The 25,275-nt window shown below is 50.7% G+C and overlaps 1 protein-coding gene across 1 annotated transcript in view; it reads left to right on the top strand.

The window, feature by feature from the left end:
* The first annotated feature begins 8,975 nt into the window (after nt 1-8,975).
* ZBTB16 (zinc finger and BTB domain containing 16) overlaps nt 8,976-25,275 on the top strand; it is a 190,165-nt gene continuing 173,865 nt past the window's right edge. The window contains exons 1-2 of the mRNA XM_082845161.1: nt 8,976-9,232; nt 12,304-13,661. Of these exons, the coding sequence (XP_082701287.1) occupies nt 12,394-13,661 (1,268 nt within the window). The 5' untranslated portion in view covers nt 8,976-9,232; nt 12,304-12,393. The remainder of the gene's footprint in view (nt 9,233-12,303; nt 13,662-25,275) is intronic.

Here is a 25,275-nt window from a genome sequence, read left to right as displayed (position 1 = left end):
AACAGGCAGCCCATCATTGCTTCCCTGTCTGGCTCAGAGGTTTACAACTTAAACTTATGGCAGAGGGAGAAATTGGCTCAATCACTTGGAGTAATGGTACATGGAGAGCCAGTTGGGCATGACTGCTATTTAACTCAAGGAAACCGAACTGCTGCGCTTAGCGTACGTACACGCTAATAAACACTAATCAACACGTCATGCTCCGAGGTGAAAATTAACACCTCCCCCTGCACTCCCCACTTCGCTCTCCCTTTGCCTTCTTGCCTCTTCCTAACCAAATAGATGGGACAAGACTGGGAGAACAGGGCTACAAACAGATGCTCGCAGCTACCAGTATGTCCATAATCACAGATCACCCTTCATTAATCACAGATCACCCTTCATTCTTTTCAAGAGATTTATTTCTCACAGACCTTATAGCAAATATTTATAATAAGGCATTTTGTAAGGGGGAGAGTAAAAAGAAAGAGAACCTGACATCATTGCTAATAACAGGTAACATTTTCAGATATTTTACTGTGGCCAGGTGCCCCTTGTGCATCTTCCTAGCAACTTTAGTGAGGTGGGTACCATTATTGTCCCCAGTTTACAGCGGAGGACATTGCAACTCAGGGAGTTTAAATAACGAACCCCAAATCACCCAGGACCTAGGAAATGGGAGGTGGTATTTGAAAACAGACCCATGTAAGTAAGTCAGAGCCCAAGTTCTCAGCCTTTTTGCTACACTGGGTATTTATTGGACAAAGGAGAAAGTGGAGGAAGACACAATCATTGGCTCAACAGTGTTCTCAGCTAGTCCTAGTTTTATTTCTCAAATGCTTGGATAGGTACACATTATGATGCCTTCCCATCTGCCCTTCCCCACCAGCCATGCAGCTTTTCCGTCACAAATAAGAACTCAACTCTACCACTTGCCAAGTACTGCAGATACAGAGGTAAAGCCCACAATCATCTTTCTCCCCAAACTTACAGTCTAGTGGGAAAGGTAGCTAAAGAAAACTAGGTTCATAGGAAAAAGGGTGAACAAGAAGCTGTTGGGATCTTTCCTAGTTTTCCGCTCGGCCCTGTCCACACAGGATGCTCCGTTCTCAGTGGACCTACCCTACATGTAACATAATTGTCAGGAGCACCTGGAGTCAGCCCCTTGTCCCAGACCAGAATCCCAGTTCAGGCGCCACGGCCCTGCTGCTTCTGACAAATGAAACTAACTGTACTAATTAAGGTAATGCTAGCTACTATAATCAACAAACTCTAAAATATATAATAGCTAAAGACTAGGGTTGCCAGATGGAGTAAAAACAAAGACATCCATTTAAATTTGAATTTCAAATAATTTTAGTATAACTATGTTCTGTGCAATATTTGGGACATACTTATATTAAAATTATTCATTATTTATCTGAACTTCAAATTTAACTGGGTGTCTTGCATTTTATTTGGCAAGCCTCCTCAAGACATCAAAGGTTTATTTCTTGTTTATATAAAGTCCACAATGGGAGTTCTCAGTAGACAGGTAGCTGCCCTCCAAGTTGTGGTTCAGGGATCCAGGCTCCTTCCATCTTGGATCCACCATCTTCATCACTCAGCTTTCAAGGTTTCTATAGGCTTGTGGGGTCATGTCACAGAAAGGGCAAGGGCTTGGAGATTTCCACATGGGAATGTTTAGGAGGCATTCCCAGTAGTGGCACGATGGACTTCTGATCACAGTCCATTCATTGGCCATAACTCAATCCCATGGCCCGTACCTAGCAGCAGGGTAAGCTGAAATATGTAATCCAGTGTGTGCTCAGGAAGACATTTGGAGAAGAGCTAGCCAGTCTCTGCCATACTGGATAATACTTCCTGTACTGGTGCCTCATCTCCTGTGCTAGTTCTGGACGCAGTCAGCAGTCCTCCACTCACTGAGGTCCCTAGTAGGAGATCAGATGCTTCCTCTCTCAGCCCTGGACTGGTTAAGTAACAGCCATTTGGGACTGGGAGTACAGGGCCACTGTGAGAGTAATAGGTAGTATGGATTCATATCAGTTCATTTCAATTCAATGCAATTTAATAAATATTTATTAGTGCTCCTGGGATACTGAGAAAGGCTTGGTTCTAGGCCGCTGAGGGAGACATAAATTGAACTAGAACCCTGTTATACTCTCAGGGAGCTGTATACAGTTAAATGCAAGAGCTATCCTCAACCCTTACCTGTATCCTTTTGATTTTTCAAAGGCAGGTGAAAAACCCATAGGGACAAAGAATTCTGCCCTAAACGTTAGGGTACAGAATGGTCCCTCCTCTCCCAAATTCCTCAAACCCTTGGTGCCTACGTCCATTCACTTATTCATGCATGTATGCATTCATTCAATTAGTTCATTCATGAACATGTGTTGAGACCTACTCTGCTTGACAGTGTGCTGGCTCTGAGGACCGGGAGTGGGGATACCAAGCTGAACAAGACTGAGACCAAGCCTTCCAGAAACTCACAATGGAGGGGGTGGTCACAATGCACATAACGCAGTCACATACAAGGCAGATGGTGGTCAACACGACGATAAATGTTTAAACAGTGTGAACGGACTTATGGAGGAGGGAGACATTAATTCTGACTGGAGGGTGGGGTGGAGATTACATCAAAGATCCAACAATGAACTTCCCAAAGAGACGAATGAACCTGCCCTGGTGAGGGAGCCTGAGTCAAAGTGTCTGGCTCAGAGCCCATAGCCACCTTCACCCACAGGGCATCCCCCAGTCTCCCACCCACTCAGCCCTAATGGGAAAAAGGCAGTGAGCTTTCCTCAAGGGAGAACTCCAAGGCAGTCTCTCATTTTATCTTAAAAATTCATACAAATTTTGAACTCCACTCCCCAGGATACCAACGTTTGTTTTGCTGTAATAATTTTAACATGATTGGTTTAGACTACCTGTCACTGAGTAAAATCATTTCATCTTGTGGCTTGTGTATCCCCGACATACCACTTTTATTTGAAGACCACCTTCTCCAGAAATTCCGCTTCCGAGAGCGTGGAACTGGAAGTTCAGTTTTCACTTATTTTATCCCTTCTCTTTTCTCTTTGTCAGGATAAAGGAAAGATTCTGCTTCAAGGACTCTGAGACTAGCCATATGCTTTGTGAATATACAACACCGTAACCATGGATGAAGCTTATATTAGATAAACACACTAGTTTTCAGATACTTCTCTCGAGTCAGGTGAGATATATATAGAATGATGCAACTCGGACATGAGTTGTATTTCTGGACGGTGGTGCTTCTGGGCATACCTTCAAGGAGCGTGACCCTCACCCTGCAGCCCCTTCCAGGTTGTGTGCATAACTATGGCTGCTTCCTGTTGTAAAACATCTGCCCTGGATTCAAATCTGCGACATTAAACACCTCACAAGTTAAACAGTTGGCTATTTACACAGCATAAGAAAATGTTACATACTTCCCTTCTTTCTGGCCTCCCCACAAAGAAATACCAAAGTGTTAAAAAAAACAAAAAACAAAAAACCCTGTTTCTGATGAGGACCTGGGGGTTAATTTTCAGCGTGGCGCCTGGGGATTTCACTGTGGGACTCCCGTTACTTGCAATGGGAGTCACACTGCTTCATTTCATGCACACAATACACTCCCCTCGACAGCCACAAGATTTGAATTTTGAAACTGAGGCCGGCTTTCTCAGAAAAAATCAGATTGCAGGAAAACGCCCAAACTGCTCGGTGTTGGTCTGGGGCCTGTGTGTTTCTGCTTGTGTATATCTGAAAGGGAGAAAATGTCTTTCTCTTGAGCGCAAATGCCCCTTTCACAGACAACAGCATTAAAACATTATGCCCAACAGCTGACAGCCGTGGGTGCCGTGTCTCACCCCAAAGCTTGTTAGGAACCCCATAAAACCCGGCACATGGTTTGTGACACCAAGTGAAACACTGTGCTTCTCCATAATTACCTGAGCCCTGCTGCCTGTCATTAAGGGACCTCTCTTATTAAGCATCTCTTTTTTAAATGGCTACCATCATCTGGTCCCAGTGTACATTAAATCCCATTATAATTATAAACACGCTTCCCCATAACATCCATTGCAGATTTCATCCCCCTCAGGGGATCTTTGCACTAATAACAACTCAGATTTGCTATTTGAGTTGACAACATTAGGTCCCAACACCATTTGCAAGATGTAGGGGAGAGAAAGAAAGAAGAAAAAGCTTTCTTTTTCTCCATCACAAAGATCTTGGGGTCACAGTGACCCAAGGCCTCTGGGGCTAAAAGAAATAACCCCTCATCTTCTCCCTTTGAAATGTCACTCTCTGCCTTACAGAGGAGAAGGGCATACTTAGTACCTGGAAGAGATGCCCAGGTGTAAACATCACTAACCAGGTGTCCACGGGGGAAAAGGATGGCAATTACTAATCCAAGAAGCCATATTTTTATTTGGTTTTCTGGGCTTCAACTAACCAGAACCCACACATCACCTGTTTATTTCCCCTTCTGTTTTTTGGAGGCGGCATGAAAGGAAGTGACATGGAAGAATTAAGTTAAAAAAAAAAAAAAAGACAAACCTAAGAAAACTATCAACATATGTACTGAGGGCAAATTTGACTCTGCTTAGGTTTTTTTTTTTTCTGGCCGAGCCTTGTGGCTTGCAGGATCTTAGCTCCCTCACCAGGGATCCAGGGATCCAGGGATCGATTCCAGGCCCCCTGCAGTGGAAGCATGGAGTCCTAACCACTGGACTGCCAGGGAATTCCTGACTCTGCTTAGTTTTTTACATCATTTGTATCTATCTAGAAGATACCTCAATGATGACCTTGCAACATTATAAGATACTTTGACTCCAAAAATGGACACCATAGGCTTGCTATGTCTTCTCCCCAAGTCACCAGTGGGGTAAAGATCTGAGAGTACATGCGACAACCTGGCGCATCTTCTGGTGGCAACCTGGAGTTCTCCATTGTGGAGGAGACTACCTTTTTTCATTCAGGACCTTCACTGCCTGCATCCCTCCCTCAAAATGCTTCATTCTTTCTCCATCACAAGGTTTTGGAGAAATGCACAGTAGCTTCTTCTCCCCCATAGGTAGGAGTCCTTGATTTTATTTATCATGATAGGAAAGTTTACCTTTCAATTTTAAAATTATTTTCCAACTAAGGAGCTGGAACAAAATGATTTGTAACATTTTCCTAACCCTCAAGCAGAATACTCAAACCAGCACAATCACCTTCTTCCTGGGCACCTACTTAATTGGAGTTTTACTGTAATTCAAAACTCCCTCCTCAACTTTTGCCTGAGGTTTTTTTTTTTTTTTTTCAGGCCACGCCACATGGCTTGCAGGTTCCCCGACCAGGGAGCAAACATGCTCGCCCAACACCGCAGTGGAAGTATGGAGTCCTAACCACTGCGCTGCCAGGGGATTCCTTTGCCTGAGATTTTTGAGGAGGAAAGAAAGTGCAGAGATCTGGGCATCTAAGTCTGCTCACCTGGTGGCCTGATTCAATGGAGAACTGTTTGGTTCCCAGCTTGGCTGGCTGCTACAGAGACCTTGGCCTCTGTAGAGTAAGAGGAGAAGGGAAATTAAAAGCCCTTGTTTCCTTTTCTCCATCCCACTGGAGGCTGTATAATCTAGAAGTTAAGATCATGAGTTTTGCAGTTGGAACGGTCTGATTTAAAGTCTTAGCTCTGATATTTAATAGCTCTACGGTCTTGGGTAAGGCACTTAACCTCTTTGAGCCCCAGGTTTCCCATCCACAGAAATGGGGGAAAGATGTACCTGCATTAGGAGAGTTATGAGGATTAAATAAAACAATATAGGTAATGTGTTAAGATTCACAGTCAGTGCTCAGAATGAGGTATCATCCCCACTGTCTCTTTCCTGTAAGATCGCTTTAGACCTGACATACCCTCCTCTTCCACAACCTGAGTACTGAAGGGCTGCTTTCAGCTGGAGGTATATGAGTAAAGAACATGAGGGAATGAGAAGATTTAGCAATGGAATTCCACCCAAAGGTCAACTCATCTCTTCTTCTGTCTCCAAGATGACCTCTCTGTAAGACTGAAATCCTGTTTTTAGGATGTGTCAAAACTACTGTCCCGCCTTCTCTTACCACACCCTTCAGGAAAAAAAGTAAAAAACAGAAACAAAAAAACCAAAAAAACCTACTACAAAAATATAAACATGAGAGAGAGCAAAAGAGAGCATTCTTCTGTTGTAATTTTCCATCCTGCGGGTTTTTAGGTGCTGCCGTAAGAAATCTCTGAACTGTGGATTCTCATCAGCCTTGCGGGGGCCCAAGGACATAGCTTTTGGTGGGGGAGCTGCTGCTGCCTTATCTGAGCCCAATAAACCTTATCAAACTTCTGTGCAGCCAGCCTTCAGCGCTAAGTGGAAATGCATGGAGCTCCATGCTGGCACTCGGCCCATAGCCTTGCCTTCCTTCCTCCTTTTTGTTACCTTCTCCACCTCTTAAATGCGGGCATTAATCTCTCTTTAACACTTACGAACAAGGGCTGGGCTTTGTAATGGGCTGAGTTTATGAAGCAAGGGAGATTTTCACATAGCGTGAATATGGCATGGAGGTGGAGGGGGGCAGTCCAGGGCCATGGAGGGATGGTTCTTTCTTTCCCATTGTTTCCAGAGAGTCTCCCTTTCTCTGATTTGAGGATTACTAGGAGATTAGATCAGGGGTTAGTTGTGTGCTTCTGCTACTGCACTCAGGAGGGGCCGGTAGTAGGTGGATGTGGACAGCGAGGCAGCAACCTTTAGCAGGTACCATCTACAGGCAGAAGCGCAACAGTTTAATGATTCTTTCTTCTTTCCATTTCCCTGGTGAGGCTCTAGGACTGTCTTCTCTCCTTATACCTCTCTCCTCTTGCTCTCCTTGCAGACCAGTTCTTTCTTTCTTTTTTTAAAATGGAAGTAGAGTTGATTTGCAATATTGTATTAGTTTCAGGTGTACAGTGAAGTGACTCAGTTATACATATACGTATATTTAGACTTTTCCCATTATGGGTTATTACAAGATATTGACTATAGTCCCCTCTGCTACACAGTAAGTCCTTGCTGTTTATCAGATCAGTTCTTTCTTCTTTTTTATTTATTATCATTATTTTTTGTATTTGGCTGTGCCGCACTGCCCGTGGGATCTTAGTTCCCTGACCGGGGATTGAACCTGCATCTCCTGCATTGGAAGTGCAGAGTCTTAACCGCTCAACTACCAGACCAGTTCTTTCTTAACTTTCTTTAAATTCCTTTCCTCTTACAGACTGCAGACCTTAGCTAGAAAAATAGTCCTTTCATAGATTGCTCTTTATTGTTAATCTAATACCCAGGGACTGGGTGTTCCCAGGCTCCTGTTAGACGTTGCTGTATTCTCTTCTATCAGAGGATAACTAACTCCCTTCCTTCACTTTCAAGTGGCTTCTCACAGGTCTTCCTCTCTCCCATGACTCCTGCAGGTCTGAGCACTTTCCCTGCGAGCAGGAGACAGTGCTGGGATGGAATCGCCTGTCTTTGGGACTACCCCATTAGCAGCTCTTGTGAACTATCAGTTCTGATGTAAACTCCAGCCAACTGGCCTTGTGAGGCTGGAAGTGGATTTTTGCCTCTAGTTGGCTTCTGCCACCTTCCATGACCCTTCAGTTCTCGGGGCCTGACTCTTGGTCTGGGGCAGTGCCAGAAGGTGCGCAGCGGGATGCGATCATACGTGAGTCTTGCGCGAAACTTCTGAACCACCCCCCGCGTGTCAGGGACTGACAGAGGGGACTCAGGACTCAGTGCCTGAAGACCCACCCGGCTTGCTAAGACTGTACGACCTCCAGGGCTGACTGTCCGGAGACCCAGGGAGGGCGCTTTCCACCAAACCTTGACTGACATTAGCTGGCAGTCAAGGTTTGTGCCCAGAACAGCCTTTCCCACCTCTTGTCTCCTACCTTTGCCAAGCTCCAGGGAAAGGGCAGAGAAGGGGGACTCTCCGCAGCCCGCGGGAGGGCACATTGCTTCTGCTCGCTCTACCCTGGGCTTACTGACCTCAACTCCACCCTCTTAAGTGGAGCAGCTGGCTGAGAGGAGCCACTTTTGGGGGCCTGAAGCTTTTTCAAGCTTTCACTCGCCCCCTGAAGACTTTGCCCTGAACTGACTGACCGCAGTTCTCGGGAACTGTTTCCAGCCAGGTTCCGGGTGGGGGGTGGGGGGTGGGGCGAAGCTCAGGAAATGCTCACGACTGAGAGGGAGAAAAGTTTCCCTCGGGACTCGACCTTGGTCTCCAGGGATCGTGACGGCTAAAATGGGGAGTCTCCCCTCGACCATAGATCCCCGCCCACCCGCTGGCACCTGGTTCACCCGGGCCCGCGAACTCTGGATGCTCAGAAGGCCGGGAGGCACAAAAGGCCTGGGCTTGGGGCCCGGGAAAGCGACCGTCTAAAACCGATGTCGGGGTACAGGGGATGCCGCCCGGAGCCCGGAGAAAATGTTAAAGGAGAGATGACACGCACTGAATGGGGCAAACTTCGGGGCCGGAGACCGAACTCCGCGTCTGGCGCAGCAGGGGAAAAGAAAACCCGTTTCCAGGGGAAATTAAAAACATGGGGTTGCATGTGAGGGCTGCTCCTCGCCCCTCACCTCCACTGCCCCCACTAAGGGTTCCGAGTCCTTGGCACTCCTCTCCACGAGCTCCTTCTTTCCTCTCGGCTTGGCCGGTGAGCGGCGGCCGCCAGCGCCCCAACAGCAGCTAGATGTCAGGCGAAGCCTGGAGGGCGACGCGCGGGGAAGAGAGGGGAGGGAAGGGGAGGGAAGGGAAGCGGAGGGAAGGGGAGGGGAGGGGAGGGGAGGGGAGGGGAGGGGAGGGGAGGGGTGGGGCGGGGAGCGCGCGCCGGCTCGGCCAGTGCGGGGGGTGGGCGGGCTGAGCCCGGGCACAGCGCGGGAGGGGTGAGGAGGGAGGAGGGAAGGGGGGCAGCTGTGGGCAGGGAGCCGGGCTCGGCCGCCAGCACTAAAGATGGAGAGGCGCCTGGGCCTCGCAGGGGAGGGGGCTCGGCGTTGACGTGGGACGCGGCGGAGGCGCCGCAGCCGGTGGTGATTTGCTAACCTCACAGCACAGAGGAGTTGAGGGCGATGAGAGCGGGTACTGCGAACTGCCGGGCGATGCCGCCGCTGCCGCCGTGATACCGAGAGCAACAGTTCCCCAGCAACACCCCTCCCCACACAGGCACACCCCCCCAAGAGGCACGCACACCCACCCCACAGCGCCCGGCTCGGCAGTGGTGAGTGGGGGGCCGGGGAGGGGCGCACCGCCCAGCGATAGCAGCGCGCCGGGGCGCCCCGGGGCTGGAGAGGTCTGGGAGGCGCGCTCGCTTCGGCCACTCGGCCGCTGGGCTTGTGCCTTATTTTATTCGGCTTGTTCCCTTCCTGCTGCCGCAGCCGTCGCCAGCGGCGGTTGGGGGTCGGCTAGAAGGGGGAGCCCTGGCTGTCAGCTTGGGCGCAGCTGCCTCCCCAGCCCTTCCGCTGCAGGGCACGGTCGGGGTGAGAGGTGGGAAGCAGAGCGGTCTGCGGGGGCTGAGGGCGCAAGCAGAGGGTTGGGAATCAGGAGGCTTTGTACCACCAGGGGCCGGTGGAGGAGCCGGCAGCCGGTGGGTGCTCATATGTATGCCGACCGGTGCGCGGGCGCGAGATAGGGCTGTGGTTTATTTGTGTGTTTATTCGCCCACCGACTGGGAAGCTAGAATCGGAGGATCCGAGGAGTGGATCTGGGTGCCAGGGGAGCAGGACTGGGAGTCACTTGGGTTTTGTTTCTCTTTGAAAAACCTGGTGGGCTCTTTTTTCTTTATTGGACTTAATCCCCCCGGTTTTGGAGGGAGGGGCTCCGTGGCGGAGCGCTGGAGTGTCTCCAGCGCTCCGGGCCCTCCTCGGCTCTCGGCTGGACCGGCCGTGGCGCCGGAGCTCGCTGTGCGCTCCCGGCCGCGCTCGGTGGGTGCTCGGCTCTGCACCTGATGCGTTCGGGATGCCTTTCCCACCCCGGCGCGCCGGCAGCTCGCTCGCACAGCCCCTGGAAACACGCGCTCGAAATGCGCACTATCTCGCCGGCCCGCGGACCCACTGGGACGCACAGACGCGCTCGGCACCGACTCGCTCGCCTACTCCCCGGGACGCTAGCAACGTGCCTGGGCCGGGCGCGCCGGCTGCTGGCGCCACCAGCTTGAGGCCGGGGACCTTGCCCGTCGCTCTCTGGGGTCATGGCCCAGGGTCGGAGAGGGATGGCCCGCAGATCCCTTCTCGCTTTTCCTCCCACAACTCGCTGTCGGGCTTTTGTGCTTCCACTTCTCCGCGACGCGGGTCCGCCTTCTCGCTGCTCTCGCCCAGGCGTCCGGCCCGCCCGGACTCTTGCCTTTCGTCCGGGTCTCTTTCGCTTTCCCTCTTCCTTAGCCCGGCTCCCTTTCTCTTTGCCGTCTGGCTTCCCCGGAAAAGTTGCTTCCCCAAGTTTGCTGAAGTCGTCTCCAAGCCTCCTTGGGGACGGCTGGGAGCGGGGCGCGGAGTGGGGGGCAGTGTGAGAGCGCGATCGATCCCCGAAGCTCGAGCGGGTTAGCGCCGGCTTTCGCCCGCGCCGCGGGGCTGGGCGCTGCAGCCAGCGCCAGCCGGATCACGGGCGCCGAGCCGCGGGTGGCGGGGACGGCCGACCAGGGCGCCCTGATTTCCCTCAGGACCCACGGAGCTTGTTTTGGGGGAGATATTCGGGTAGCCCAGCTTACATTCTTCCGATTGCTCCCTCCTAGTTCTCTGAAACCACGAAGTCTGCGGGGAAGCGCATGGTGGCAAGGCGCGGGTGAATGGTCACCGCTCCCACCCCCTGCCCCACCCCCACCCCATGGCCTCAGTTCCCACCCCAGGGTGGGAGCAAAAGTGTCTTGATTAGTCGTCCTGTTAACCCTTTCCGAGTAACATTTGTGGCTCTGGAGCCAATAGGGTTCCTTTTGGGGGCGGAGGCCAGCAGTGTTCCAAGAGCGAGCAAGAGCCCTTGCTCTGCGTTGTTCCCAGTTCATTTCACTGCAATACTGGCCACAGCTAGGCAGAGGCTGGGAGGGGCCTGGGCCTTTGAGGTCTTTCTGACACTCTTTAGACAGGTTTGTGAGTCTCAGAGCCCTGTTACCGATCCCAAACAGCGCTTTGGAAGAGTCCTTTGTCTCCAGCCCTGTTTTCCCTTCATATTCAATGTAACTCCCATCATAGGTGCTGGTGCCAGTATCACTTCTCGCACCTCCAAGCCATTAACAGTATCACTTACTGCTCCGGGTTACAGGACTTGCCCACTCCTGGGAGCCTGTGGGGTACACTTGGAGTTCACGTTCCCAGCATGTGCACTGCTGGCTTTAGGGGTGCATGTTTCCTAGGACCTCTCTATAGGTCCTTCATGACCTAGCCTACATATTACAGATCCTCCTGACTACTGGGCACTTGTGGGCAGGGGATAAGTGTGCCATATTATATAAGTGTGCACATGTGTTAAACCTCTCTCCCTCTCTGGCTGGTGCATGCACACGCAGTCGAGATTTTGGATTACACACACAATCACTCTGAGGTACCCATGGGCAGTGGGCAGAAGTGAGCCAAGCTAGTACATGGGCCACGTGTGTGTCTTTCTCTTAGTGCCTAAGGAGGCGGTCAGGGCATGGGTTCATCAGTCCTTTGCAGCTCTGAGAAGAGTGGAAGGACAGAGGTCCAGGAAGGCATTGGCTGAGGGTGAGGAGGTGGGCTGGAGGAGGAGAACCTTGCCCTTAGATTTCTGTGGGCTGCGACTCCAGGCTGCCAGCCCCAGCTAGGCTGGGTTTTGCTCCTGGGGCTACCACGGTGAGGCAGGATTTAGAAAAACTTCGTTTTCAAGATGAGGTTTGCTGCACAGGGTGTTGAGAGTGAAACTGAGTGCTTACACTGACTAGAGGAAGGGGTTAAATCCTTATTCTTTTAAATTAAGTACTGGGCAACTTCTCATAATCAGTGTTGGCTTTGCATGGGAGCCCCCCACCCTCAGACTTAAAGAAAGCCCAAGACTCACAAGACTCTATTGTAATTTTCATTTTACTTCATCTAACAGATGTCATAGGGCAGTGAGTTGGGCATGTGCTCTAGCGGAACCTTCTCTTTACTCTCATCATCCCTGGGCCTGTAAAGGCAGACATGTAGATTTCCAGGAAGCCACTTCCGCTCCATTAAAATCTCCAAGACTGTCTTGCTGCAGGTTTGGGGGAGGTGCTAGTGTTTGAATTCTTACTTTTAGGGACACTAACTAACCTTCCTTTTGTTCTTGCATCTCTTTTGCCTCCTTCCCCCTCTTCCCCTTTAGCCCTCTCCACTGGCCCAGGAAACCCACCCTGCCCTGCCACGCAGAGCCAGGAAGGAAAGAGAGCCTCATGCCTAAGCCTCGGGGAGCACCATGGATCTGACAAAGATGGGCATGATCCAGCTGCAGAACCCCAGCCACCCCACGGGGCTCCTTTGCAAGGCCAACCAGATGCGGCTGGCCGGGACGCTGTGCGATGTGGTCATCATGGTGGACAGCCAGGAGTTCCACGCCCACCGGACCGTGCTGGCCTGCACCAGCAAGATGTTCGAGATCCTCTTCCACCGCAATAGCCAGCACTATACTCTGGACTTCCTCTCTCCAAAGACCTTCCAGCAGATTCTGGAGTATGCGTACACGGCCACGCTGCAAGCCAAGGCGGAGGACCTGGATGACCTGCTGTACGCAGCTGAGATCCTGGAGATCGAGTACCTGGAGGAGCAGTGCCTGAAGATCCTGGAGACCATCCAGGCCTCAGACGACAATGACACGGAGGCAACCATGGCGGACGGCGGGGCCGAGGAGGAAGAGGACCGCAAGGCTCGGTATCTCAAGAACATCTTCATCTCGAAGCATTCCAGCGAGGAGAGTGGGTACGCCAGCGTAGCTGCTCAGAGCCTCCCTGGGCCCATGGTGGACCAGAGCCCTTCCGTCTCCACCTCATTTGGCCTTTCCGCCATGAGTCCCACCAAGGCGGCAGTGGACAGTTTGATGACCATAGGACAGTCTCTCCTGCAGGGGGCTCTTCAGCTGCCTGCCAGGCCTGAGGAACCGACTCTGGCTGGGGTTGGGCGGCACCCTGCGGTGGCCGAGGTGAAGCCGGAGATGATGCAGGTGGATGAGGTGCCCGGCCAGGACAGCCCCGGGGCAGCCGAGTCTAGCATCTCAGCCGGGATGGGGGACAAGGTTGAGGAAAGGGGCAAGGAGGGACCCGGGACCCCAACTCGGAGCAGCGTCATCACCAGCGCTAGAGAGCTGCACTATGGACGTGAGGAGAGCGCCGAGCAGCTGCCGCCTCTAACCGAGGTTGGCCAGGGTCCCCCAGGCCGACCGGAGCCCCCCGCGCCCCCTGCTGAGAAACACCTGGGCATCTATTCCGTGCTGCCCAACCACAAGGCCGATGCCGTGTTGAGCGTGCCGTCTTCGGTGACCTCGGGCCTCCATGTGCAGCCCACCCTGGCCGTCTCCATGGACTTCAGCACCTACGGGGGTCTGCTGCCCCAGGGCTTCATCCAGAGGGAGCTGTTCAGCAAGCTGGGGGAGCTGGCGGTGGGCATGAAGGCAGAGAGCCGCACTGTCGGGGAGCAGTGCAGCGTCTGCGGGGTGGAGCTTCCTGACAACGAGGCCGTGGAGCAGCACAGGTAGGCCCCTCTGTACCCATCACCCTGACCCTGAATTTCTGGCCTTCACCCTGCCTTCAGACGCAGCCATTCCCGAGGCCTGGGGCCTGGCTCCTCTGTTGTCTTTGCTCTTTGTGAAAAACCACCTGTGGGGGGACACTTTTCAGGTGTGGTGAGGGGGCCTCGGTCTTTCCTAAACACTGGGGAACTTACGCGCCCAGTTTCTTTTTTAAAAAAATATGATTTTATTTTATTGATTTATTTTTTCGGGCACGCTGTGCAGCCTAGAGAAATGGCAATAAAAACACAAATAAACAAATGGGACCTAATGAAACTTAAAAGCTTTTGCACAGCAAAGGAAACCATAAGCAGCTTGCAGGATCTTACTTCCCCGCCCAGGGACTGAACCCCACGCCTTCAGCAATGAAAGTGCAGAGTCCTAGCCACTGGGCTGCCAGGGCATTTCCTGTGCTCAGTTTCTTACTAGGCTCTTTCCTCTCTTTTTGGCATTTGGGCTCCCATTTTTCTTTTCCTGCTGTTGGGCCTGTTCTCCTTTTCCTGGAGTGACTCATCAAGTGGAGGGAGGGAGAAGTGGGGTAAGGAAGAAGGGCCCATGGCCTGGATCTGGCCACGTAGCCAGGTTTCAGGTACCTGAGTTCCCATGTGGTGGTTCCTGCCAAGGTAGCCTGTCTGCAGCTCTGGAGGACGGGAGGGGCTGGAGGCTGCTTAGGTCACAAGAGCAGCTGCAGGTTCCAAACGTCATTCCTGGTGAACATTCATCACCAGGAACGTTGCTTCCTCTCCCTTCTCATTCTTTGTCCCTGTAAACACATTTCGAGGGAGTTGATTTAAATTCAAGGGGGAAGGATGGGTAGGAGACACATTGGTTTTGCAGCGTGCAGCCTTATTCTTAACCCCTCCCTACTCACACCGAATTAAATACCACTTTGGGCTAGCATTGGCTTCCCTCTGGCTTCTGTTTCTTTCTCTGTGAAATAGCTTTTATGACATGCCTGGTTCAGGTGCTTTTCATGGAGTCACGTTTTTCTTACAGCAGTTTTTCCAGGTGGATGACGTTCTTTTACATAGGAAGGTACTGAGACCTTTTCCCAGGGTCATATAGATACTGAGGCAGAGCTGGATTCAGATTCAGGTCTTAACCCTCTTGCACTTGGCTGCCTCTTGGAGCCATCAGTCCTGAAGAGGATCGTATCTACAGAACAGAGGGTTTTGAAAATCGCTTATCAGAAGTTGAGTAAACACACAGGGAACCTGTAGTGACTTCGGTGTTCATCTGCATCTGTCGTAAGGATATGCCCATCACATTACCCTGGGTTCCTGGGTCGGTGAATGGTGCCAAGAAGTCCAGTTTCTCTCGCCGTCTGTGATAACATTTCCCTGCACACCCTCTTGCCTGCTGTTTTCCTGATCTTGGGTGGATTCTTCACTTTTGCCCTCTTCTACCCTCCCCCCATTCTTCTGTTGACTATCCAGGAGCGGGTGCGAAGGAGAGGGGGTGGGGGGATGGAGGTGGAGGCTTTTGGCGGTCATCTGATTACCTCAAGCTGAGCTGGAACCTGCTCCAACACCGCTTAATGGGGGGCTCTGAGACCTACCCTGTGGAAAGTGCTGCTGAGCTAAACGTAGCCAATCCCTTTCCGGCAGGGTGCGAAAAGTAACCGCCACTGAGGTGCGTCTTCGTGACGTTTGTGCTGCTCAGAAATAGACCGAAGTTGTGTTTGTTTTTGTTCAAACTTTCCTAAAGAGGAAACCCTCTCCCCAAACTTGACCAGACAGATGATCATCTTCTCCGGATGTGAATTATTTCAGTTATGTGCTATAAGAAATGGGGTATAGTGGAAAGTAATTAAAAAATATATTTATTTATTTATTTATTTATTTATGTATTTGGCTGTGCTGGGTCTTAGTTGCGGCATGCGGGCTCTTTAGTTGCAGCATGTGAACTCTTAGTTGCGGCATGTGGGATCTAGTTCCCTGACCAGGGACTGAACCCAGGCCCCCTGCATTGGGAGCGTGGAGTCTTAGCCACTGGACCACCAGGGAAGTCTCAGGAAAGTAATTTTTTAAATTGAGGTATAATTGACATGTAACAGCTTCAGGTATACAATGTAATGATTTGATATTTGTACATTTTATGAAATGATCACTATGATAAGTCGACTTAGTTAAAATCCATCACCGTACATAGGAATTTTTTTCCTTGAGCACTTTTTTAAGGTCTGCTCTCTTAGCAACTTTCACATATGTAATACAGTATTGTTGACTGTAGTCATCATGTTGTGTGTTATATCCCCAGGGCTTATTTGTTTTATAACTGGAAATTTGTACCTTCTGACTACCTTCACCCATTGCTCCCAGCCCCTGTTCCCTGGAAAGCAGGGCTTTTTTCTGGCTTCTTGGTGGGTCTTGTTTGCTTCTTTTTACCTGAGAGGGCTGCAAAAGCTATTACTCTCCCAGGGGTTCCAAGTTCCCATCCTGTGGGACCCTTGTTCCTCTGGGGAGAGGTGGAGGGCTGGCTGCCGTCTACCCCGTCAGAGCACGGGTGGCAGAGCCAGCCGCGTAGAGCAGTGAGAGCTTGGCAACGTTGTGGAGCCGTCCTGAGCCTTGTTCCACTCTCTTTAAAATGCAGGCGGTCTGTAGGGTGGGATGCTGAATTAACGAAGTAGCATCCAGAAATCCCTGGAGCTGTGACTGGCGCTTAGTAACCAGGAGGGTGAGGAAGGGACCCTGAGACTTCCGTGTCGCCTGGGTCTCGTCTCTGCATCGCCCCACCTGGCTCTGTGTTCTAGTGTGTAGGGTCCACAGCACTGCCATCGACGGGTTGAGTTGGCTGCAGGGCAGTGCCGAGGATATCCCCGTCCTTGGGAGCTTGTGATGGCAAGCCGCCAGTCCTGGCGTCCTTGGCCTCACGCTGTGGGCTGCTGACACGGAGACTGTGCTTTTGACTGAGGGTGGAAAGTGGGCTGCTGCAGCCCAAGAAGCTGGAGCCTGGGGCTGTGCCCTGGATGGAGAGCTGTGAGGTCTCAGGAAGTCAAGGGTGGAGAGAATGTTCCCGTGTACACTCCGCCCTCCCTCTGACCGGCAGCCCCTGGCTCCTGATCAGGTGTGCTTTTTGGGGGGAGACTTTTCCTCTCTCCCTGTCTCTCAGACCTCCAGGATTAAGGTCTGAGAGACAAGCAGAGACTTCCCTATTTCCTACTGCTCTCTGTTCCTTCCCCCACATCACAAGTCCCAGCGTAGCACACACAAAAAGGCAAGGCAGAGCAATCAGAGTGGGAGATCTGATGTCAGGAGGCTGTGGAATTGGCTGTGAATGTGACAGTGATGAACATGATGAAATAACAGGCTACAGGATTTATTTTATTTTGTTGTTAAGCCAGTAGGCTGGCAGGTAAAGGTTAGGTACTTGCTAGTTATTGTTGTCTTTCTTGTTGGTGGGGGGGCGGGCAGAAGGGCATGGAGAGGAAGGAAGGGGAGAGTGTTAGGAAGGGATGCAGGAAGGAGGGTTTGATTCTACAACAAACCATCAGTAGCTTTCCTCACGACTTGGTCCCAAGCTGGTGAGAGGGGAGCCTGCTGGCCCAACAGACAGTTTGAATGAAACTTTATAAAGTTGTGGTCCCTGCAGTGCATGGTGAGATGTGAAAACAATGTCAGATGTAGCCGTGGATTGATGGAAAGCCCACAGAGATGCTATCTGGGTAAATCACACAGGGCTTACCTGCCTAAAGGACCCAGAAGGCAGTCAGAACAATCAGAAGACCTGCTAGATGAGCAGATCTATCCAGGCAGATGCAGGAGTAAGTGCTGGACCCTAAAACCTTCCACGCCGGCCCGTGTTACAGAGGGTAATGTCTGAGGGAGGGAGGGTCACATCAGGAAGATTGGACTTTCCTTCCCTAGACTCAGTCTCTGTTCTGTCTCTCTCTCCCCGAAAGGCTGAGCCTGTTCCGCATGTAGCCTTGTCTGGATCTGATCTAGGGACCAGCTCTACCAGGCCAGGTGCACCTTCTCCTTCTTAGAGTTATATACCTGTGATAAGATTACGGGGAACTGTGGCTGACTTAAGTGTCAACACAGCCCTCGTGGTCCTGTCTCCCCAGGCTCACATAGCTTGGTCTTAATATGTTTCTGAATTTAGTGCTGCAGAATCAGAGTGGGACCTGCTTTCCCAGGAGCCTCTGGCTCTTCTACAGACAACAAGCCCCTGGATAGCTACAGTGTGTATCCTGCACACACACAGTAGGAACTCTTTCCTGGTTCTTGCAGGAATGCTCGGGAACCACATGGGTGGGCTCAGCCTGCTTCCCCCACTCAGGCGTGCAGCCCTTCTCCGAGGCTTCCCGGGGCCAGCCCTAGGGTGCAGGAGCCTCATCGCTGAGATGTCAGGGTTCTGCCTGGCCCTTTGCCTTGGCCTCTCTCAGGTGGCCGGTTGCTCGGTTTTCAGTGGTTGACCGTGTCGAGGATCAATAGCCGTTGACCTTGGCTTGGCCACTTGGGGAATGGAGAAGCTGCCCTGAACTCCTGGTCCTCTCTCATCGTTCTGCCAACTTAGGCACCTCTGAGGTCAAATGAGATTCTGTTTGGATAAGAGTATGCAGTGGGATAACGATGGCAACAGCAGGAATATTAATAATGCCTCTTATTGGTTGTTCTACTTTCTCCTTTGCAAAGCAGCTTTAATGACTTTATCTCTCTTAACCTCACAGCCTCCGCTCAGGGGGTGCAGGTCCCTCATTCCATATCTGTGTTGATATAGTCTGAAAAGCTCTGAAAGCTAAAAGGCTTTGTGTAAGTTTGCAGCAAACTCATTTAGTAGCAAAACCTGATCTGAACTGATGTGAGGCTATATTTATCCCGCCTATTTTGAATATTCATATGTTTTGCTGCAAAAATATTAATCTGTTTGATTACAGAGTGCTTCCCTAGACTCCTCTGGGGCTGGTGAACATTATAGTCCCCATGGTTCCTTTCTAAAATCTGAACAGTTTGGATTTCTGAAGCACCCAAGGGTTTTGGGTAAGGGATTGTCAACCGTTATCAGCCCCAACTTACGGAGGAGGAAAATGAGCTTTGAGTGAATGACATGCCCAAGGTCACATAGCTATAAATGGCTAGAGCCAGGAGCTCGGCTCGCCTTCTAATTCACAGTCTTGGGTGCTCCGCGCCAGGCCATATAAGCACATGGGCATTGCTCTTCTGGGTCGGATCCATCTGACCTAGTCTTTGGGTGCCAACACCATCCCTAAGATACCACCGTTGGAGGCTACAGCTCTGTTCCTTGACGTCAATCCTAAAGGTCAGTTGAAGCCCAGCTTCTCTTAATAGCTATTTATGGCTGCTCTGTCATTCACAGATTTGCCCAAATCCTTTCTGAAACCATTTCTATTTCCAGGAAGTATCCTTTTGGGGCGTGATGAATGACTTAAGTTGATAAGCTCGTGGGCTTCTGGACATCTATTCTGTTGGAGAGGTCACTGGTTGTGAAGAGAGGAAGATGGCTTTGTGGTGGTGTGTCCTGCCATTTTGGAGGTGGGGCCTCTACACTCAGCTCTGTAGTTTTTGTTTTTCAGCTCTTGTCACTGTTGTCCGTCTCTTTTTCATCGTGAGCTTTAACTTCTTCATTTGTAAAACCGGGCACTTGGATGAGCTATTTCTGGATTGTTGAACTCTTAAAAAAGTTCTCCTTTTGCCCCTTCTGCACTCACTTATATCTTCATGAAGCCCTTTCGGTCAGTTGGATTTTGCTCTGGTTTGGCAGTCAGCCAGCTAAAATAGGGGGTCCTATTTGATTTCATTTTGTCTGCTCTGACTTGGTTGTTTAATACTTTAACCTGCTTAGGGTTACTGAGTCATCTGGGATCTAGACTGAACTCTTGGAAATTTTGAAGATGAGCTCCTTTATTTTCTTCCTAATGGAAGAAAGTTGCCTGCTCTTTCATCTCGGTGAGAAGTCCCATTTTAATTTGCTGTCACTATTGGTTAGAGCTGCTAATTGCTGGAAGGAAAGGGGAAGAAAGCTTTAGTTCAGCAATACGTTTCCCTCCTGCTTGTTCTAGGAAAACTATTTGTGAATCTTTAAAATAGTGATTATCCTAAACTGTTAAAATCAAAACTCCATTCACAACTCTGATTTCTTGCTACTTCAGGGGAACAACATTTCCCGTTATTTTAATTTTTAAAAATTAATGACTTTAAAACAAGTCCAACTGAAAGCCCATGTGTGAGACATAAAAGTCTTGCTAAATGAATACAGGCGTGCCTCAATTTGCCCATTGGAGGGTTCTGGAATTTTCCACGTTAAGTAAGGGTGTTCTTAGTCAAGTTCTGTTTTGGTGGTTTTAGGTGAAAAGCCTGACTCAGTTGGTAGTTATTTTGTTAGAAAGGAAAATTTATCACGGCATCCCCTCTCCCCGACCTCCAACCCCATGTTTTTCCCATAGTAAATGGGCATTTTGAGCAAATTAGACTATCTGGGTCAGAATCCCGATTTCACCACTTACCAGCAGTGTGACTATGGTTACACGACTTAACCTCTCTGTGCCTGTTTGCTCGTCTATAAAATGGGAATAATAACAGTACCTACTCACTGGGTTGTTACAGGAATTAATCAGTAAATATTTGTCACGTGCAAGGAAGGATGGCAGAAAGTAAATGTTTGCTATTGTATTTTTGCTGCCACTGTTGGTGTGAAGCTGGCAGTGCAGGGTAAAATTTGTGTTCGTGTTGGTTCAGGTCCTGCTTTCCCCCAGAGGTGTCAGTTAATCAGCACCTAAGAACCGCTGCCTCTGGGTCCGTGTGTTTGGAGCTGATTCACAGTGAGCACCTGCATTTTCCCCCAAAAGCTGATCTTTCGTAGCACGGTGGCCAGGGTACTCTTTGTCCCATTGACCTGAAGCCTGATAAGTCATTCCAGCCCTCATTTAAATTTAGCTAGGCAGCACTCCACGGTCGGTCATCAGTTCCAAATGCCGAGGCGGCTCACTGATGCAGTGTCCTATTGCCTGTGCACGTGGTCAGGCCAGCAAATCACTGTGGTCGGGGCAGAGACGGAGGAGAGTACAAACACCTTCTCACCCAGAGAAGTCTGAGCTCGTGGATGTGGCGTGTTCCAGAGCCCCTGTCCTTTCCCATCCCACAGTGCAGGATGCTTCTAAGGGAGGATTCAGCAAACGTCGCTTTGAGTGCTTGACACGTGTCAGGTTCTGTGCTAAGTGCATTCATAGTCAGAATCTTCTCAAACCCTCCAGCTGCCCTGCAGGGTGGATATTCGTTTCCCATTCCCTGATGGGCAGAGGGAAGCCCGAGAGGTTAATGGACTGGCCCCTGGTAAGTCGGTGAAGGGTGGCACCAGGGTTTGTGCCCAGGTCTTCTGGCTTCATGTTCATTCCATAATGTCCTGCTTGGATTTTCAGCCCCTGATGGAGTCAAAGGGAAGGAGGGACACAGGAAGGACCAACTCCTGTTCCCTGCAGCTGCTGACCAGGAGGCTCATCGCTTGGCTTCCTCCGGTGGCTTGAAAGGAGGGAGGGAGAATGCAGCTTACCTCGAAGGGTTTGTGTCTTTGGGGGCTGGGACCACATGGGTCCATCATCTCTAACAGACATACAGAGAGACCAGCTTCCAGTGATAGACGGCTTTTATGCTGACTCCAAAAACAGAAAAAGGGAGAGGAAAAAAAACCCATTTACAAAAATAAAAATTCCATGCCGTTAATTTCATGCCAGCATAATCAGAAATTCCCCTTTCTACTGTTTCCCCTTAAAAGCCCCCGTGTCCTTATTATGCTGGCTCAGTCTGGAAAAACTCTGGTTGGGTTTTGACTACATGAGGCTTATCTCTGCAGCTGCAAAGAGGGGATCCGGTACTTTATCGTCAGCATGGAAACTTCGGCTAAGAACTCGCAGAAACCTGCTTAATTCCATATTCCTAGCTCACTTTCGGTTCTTGTCCTCAAGACCTGATTTTCTTGAGCAGGAAGAGATTGTGTTTAGCTTTGCAGTAAGAAGAAGCCAGGTTAGGTAAGAGAAAGAACTTCCTGAAACAGTGGGACCTCACTGGCAAAATTATTAGAAGATGCAGTCCGAAATTTTGATGGGCGGAGGAGTTGTGTGCCAGTTGGAAGTGGTGTTTCGAGGTCTCCCCTCTTCAGGGCCATCTAGATCCTCCCAGGTGATAAGTAAGGACATATACACCAGGCCTGCTAAGAATGAGACCCACACCATCACCCCTGTCTTTGTAGGGGGCAAGGTGTGTAGGGCAGGGGCACAAAGACCCATCTCAGGTAGACTTGGGTTTGAATGCTAGAGCCTCACTGTGAATTTGGGCAGATGGCTTCACCTGTCCGACCCGTCAGGCTCCTTTTCAGTGAAGTGAGGTTAGCGCCTTACCTCTCAATGTGATTCAGCCATGTTAAATGAGGTACCATGTAACATGAAGCACACAGCAGGGACTCACATGTGAGGCCGCCTCCCTTGCTTCCCGCTTCTCTTGTGACCCGGCCTGACAAGGGAACCTCTCACTCCACGCCCCAAGCCACCCTCGCCTGGCATTGGTCTCTAAGTGGATTAGCTGAGCGTTGTGATCTTAATGCCATTAGGCCTGCTGGCACAACTCTCCTCGCCATAGTGAGAAGCAGATGTGGCCGACCGTAATGGCCTTCGGTGATCCATCAGGCCCGGAGCGCCGGGGGAAAAACATCATGAGTGTTAATTTGGGGGAGTCTTTTATGGTAGCTGGGGGAAGAGTGGAGGGATTGTTTGAAATGTATTTATTTAGGCCGTTCAGCAGGTTAGATGCTGCCGGGGGTCTACCGTAGCTAAAGCCCCCTCCTCCCCCCGCCCTCCTCTTTAAAGAAGGCCCCTTCCCAGCCCTGAAGCCCAGGCCTGATTACTTCCAGAGTTGGAGAGACAACTTAGCAGGCTCTTGTTTCTTGCCGATGTACCTTATTAGTAGCACCTGGCATCATAACCCACTAATGGGAACCAGCGCTCTCCTCCTGCGTGGCCAGTGACAAGTAGGCCTGTCAGCCGGAGCTCGCCATGCGAGGAAGTTCCTATTAGCTTTATGGTCAGGAGAACTTGTCCTGTTCAGGAAATGAATGCTGCCGCTAAAGGTCCCCGGCCCTGACCCTGGCAGCATAACCTGTGCGGGCCGGGGAGACCCCGCTCAGGATGCTGGGGATTTCGGCCCCTCTCTGGTTCTTGTCACATGTAAAGAGGGAATCATTGTGGTATGTTGCAGCCTTGAACTTTTGATTTATTCAGCGAGAGCGACTTAACCGTTTCCATGCCTGGACGGCTGTATGGTGACAGAGCGGAGGGTGTGTGCCTAGGTGTCTGGGGCAGAGGACGGAGCCCCTCATGCCGGCCGGGGTCGTCTCTGGGATTCAGGGGAGGACGCTTTGCTGGCTTTTGCCTTCCCGGAGTGTCTGGATGTTCTGAGGGAGGCTGTTGCCTGCAGAACGGTGGGAAGCTGGGAGGCGTCGCATCTGCAGTGGAACCTGGGTTTGAATGTATCCTCTGCCTGTTTGGAGCTCCACGACAGATCCCTACCCACCTGCTTCCTCACTGCGAGGAAGTCAGTTTCATACTTGCTGCTATGATGTTGTTCATAGGACGGTGCACACGGGTCATCCAGGGCCATGCACGTGGCATGGTCTCAGGGCACAGTGTTGGAGAGGATGTGCGTTTCCTTTATTCTCATCATAAAATGGTTTTTGAAATGGAAAAGAATGGCAGAGCACTGTTTTTCCTTTTCACCCATCAAGACCATTTTCCCCCTCATCACAGCCTAGACTCTTCACAGAGAGACTACTTACTTAGGTGACTGCTTCTTCTGTATTTTTCAGCCCGTGAATAATGTTTCTAAATGTGATTTTCATGGAAAATAGCAGCGTTTGACCTCATTCTTGAGGGGAACTTTGGCCTGACTTTTTGAGAAGAGACGTTTGTGTGTTGTCTGGCAAATGGATGCGTCACTTTTGCTGCTGTTGCTGCCGCTGCCTTTTTTAAAGGCCCCTGGTGACAAAGGAGTGAACTGCACTGAGTGTCGCCAAGAAAGGGCGGGCCTGTACGGGGAGGGCTTGGACAGGACATCTCCTTCAGAAACTTCAAAACAAAGCTGTCCCTCTGTCTCTGTCATTTATGGCATCGTTGCCAGTAGTTCAAGGAGAAATAAGAATAAGTTCCTACCAACTACGGGGATGGGTGCAAAGAGGAAAGGAGAGACGTGGTCAGCGGTGGCAGCAGCTGGACCTGGTGTCTTGGGGAATGGGACCCTGGCTCATCGCTGGGCACATACACACCCTCAGGAGGTACTTCTCAACCCGTCAGCCCTCTCTGCATCCTTTCAAATAAACAGCAGCTCCTGCCCCTCTGTGAGCAGGTGAACGCTGCTTCGAGGGCGTTCACAGGGTACGGATTGGAACCGTTCGCTGCCAAAGTGAAATCGTGACAGTTGTCCCCTCGATACTCTGCTAAATTAAGGATCCGCTAACATTTCTGAGTCTACCTCCCTATATACCCCACCCCCGTCCCCTTGGCAGAAGGGATGAAGACGGTACCTAAAAACAATGTGAAGCCGCTGCTAAATCGAGGGACTCTAAAAACATTTTCCTTTCCTTGAAGTTGAGCGTGGAAAACCAGGGCTGGACTCCCAAGCACTGCAGACCCGTTGAGGGCCCGGGGCTGGCCTCTTCCTCAATTCCTAGCACAATGGTTTTCATTGCCACCGCTCCCCCCTCCTTCCCCGCTTCATAATTATCCACTATTATACTTTTTGTGTCCTGACAGCTACAGAGTGGGTTTTGTTTTTTGAGCTGAGTAGCTGCTAAATATTCCTCAGCAGCCAGATTCAATGGCTCGAGGCGGGGGGGATAGGCCAAACCTTGGCATCCCCTGTTGCAAAAGTGAAAAATATTTCTGTTTGCAGTTAATTTTAGTGGCAAGCAGATCATGTTAACTGGATGTAATTGCTTCCAGATATGGCGGAGGGTTTTGTGTGTTGAGATGAAGGGTCTGGTAAGTGCTTACTTCCTGTGTAAATTAGCCTATTCCATTCAGGCTTTCATTCTGGCCAGCCCTGGATTCTGTCATTCTCCCATGTTCCCCCTCCCCAGCCCGCAGCCTGGTGTGAGAAGCAGCTTGCTCCGTCCGCCCCGTCCGAGTGCAATTCTTTTGTCACTTGGAGCCACTAACCTCTTGGTGCTTGATGTGAATTTGCCCTTAAAATAATGAGAAGGATTTGAAAAGATGCCACCTGGACCCACTTCTTGCTGGGCAAAGGCAGATTTGCAGAGCCCAGGGGCAGCTGGTATCTCCTGGTCATGTGGATGGTGTCTCAGAACCCAGAACTCCTGGTTTTCCTTGGATTTTTTTCCCTGCTGCCCTCTGACCCCTATTCCCACCTTGGAGAATACCTTTTTCTCCCTTTCTGAACAAAGCACATTCCAGTGGGTCTGAGTCCCAGAAAAATGAAACGGCTGTTGCGAGGAGGAGACGCTTGTGGCCATAGAGAGTTCTATTAGTCAGATACGAAGCCACCGCTCTTGCAGAGCAGGTTGGACCAACACACACACCTGCCCCTTCCTGCAGAAAGGGAGAGGCAAATCCAC

The sequence above is a fragment of the Leucopleurus acutus genome (genome assembly GCF_964270905.1).
Source record: "Leucopleurus acutus genome assembly, chromosome: 8".
NCBI classification, from domain to species: Eukaryota; Metazoa; Chordata; class Mammalia; order Artiodactyla; family Delphinidae; genus Leucopleurus; species Leucopleurus acutus.
The sequence above is the reverse complement of the archived record's forward strand: the minus strand, read 5'-3'. Positions and strand labels throughout refer to the sequence as shown.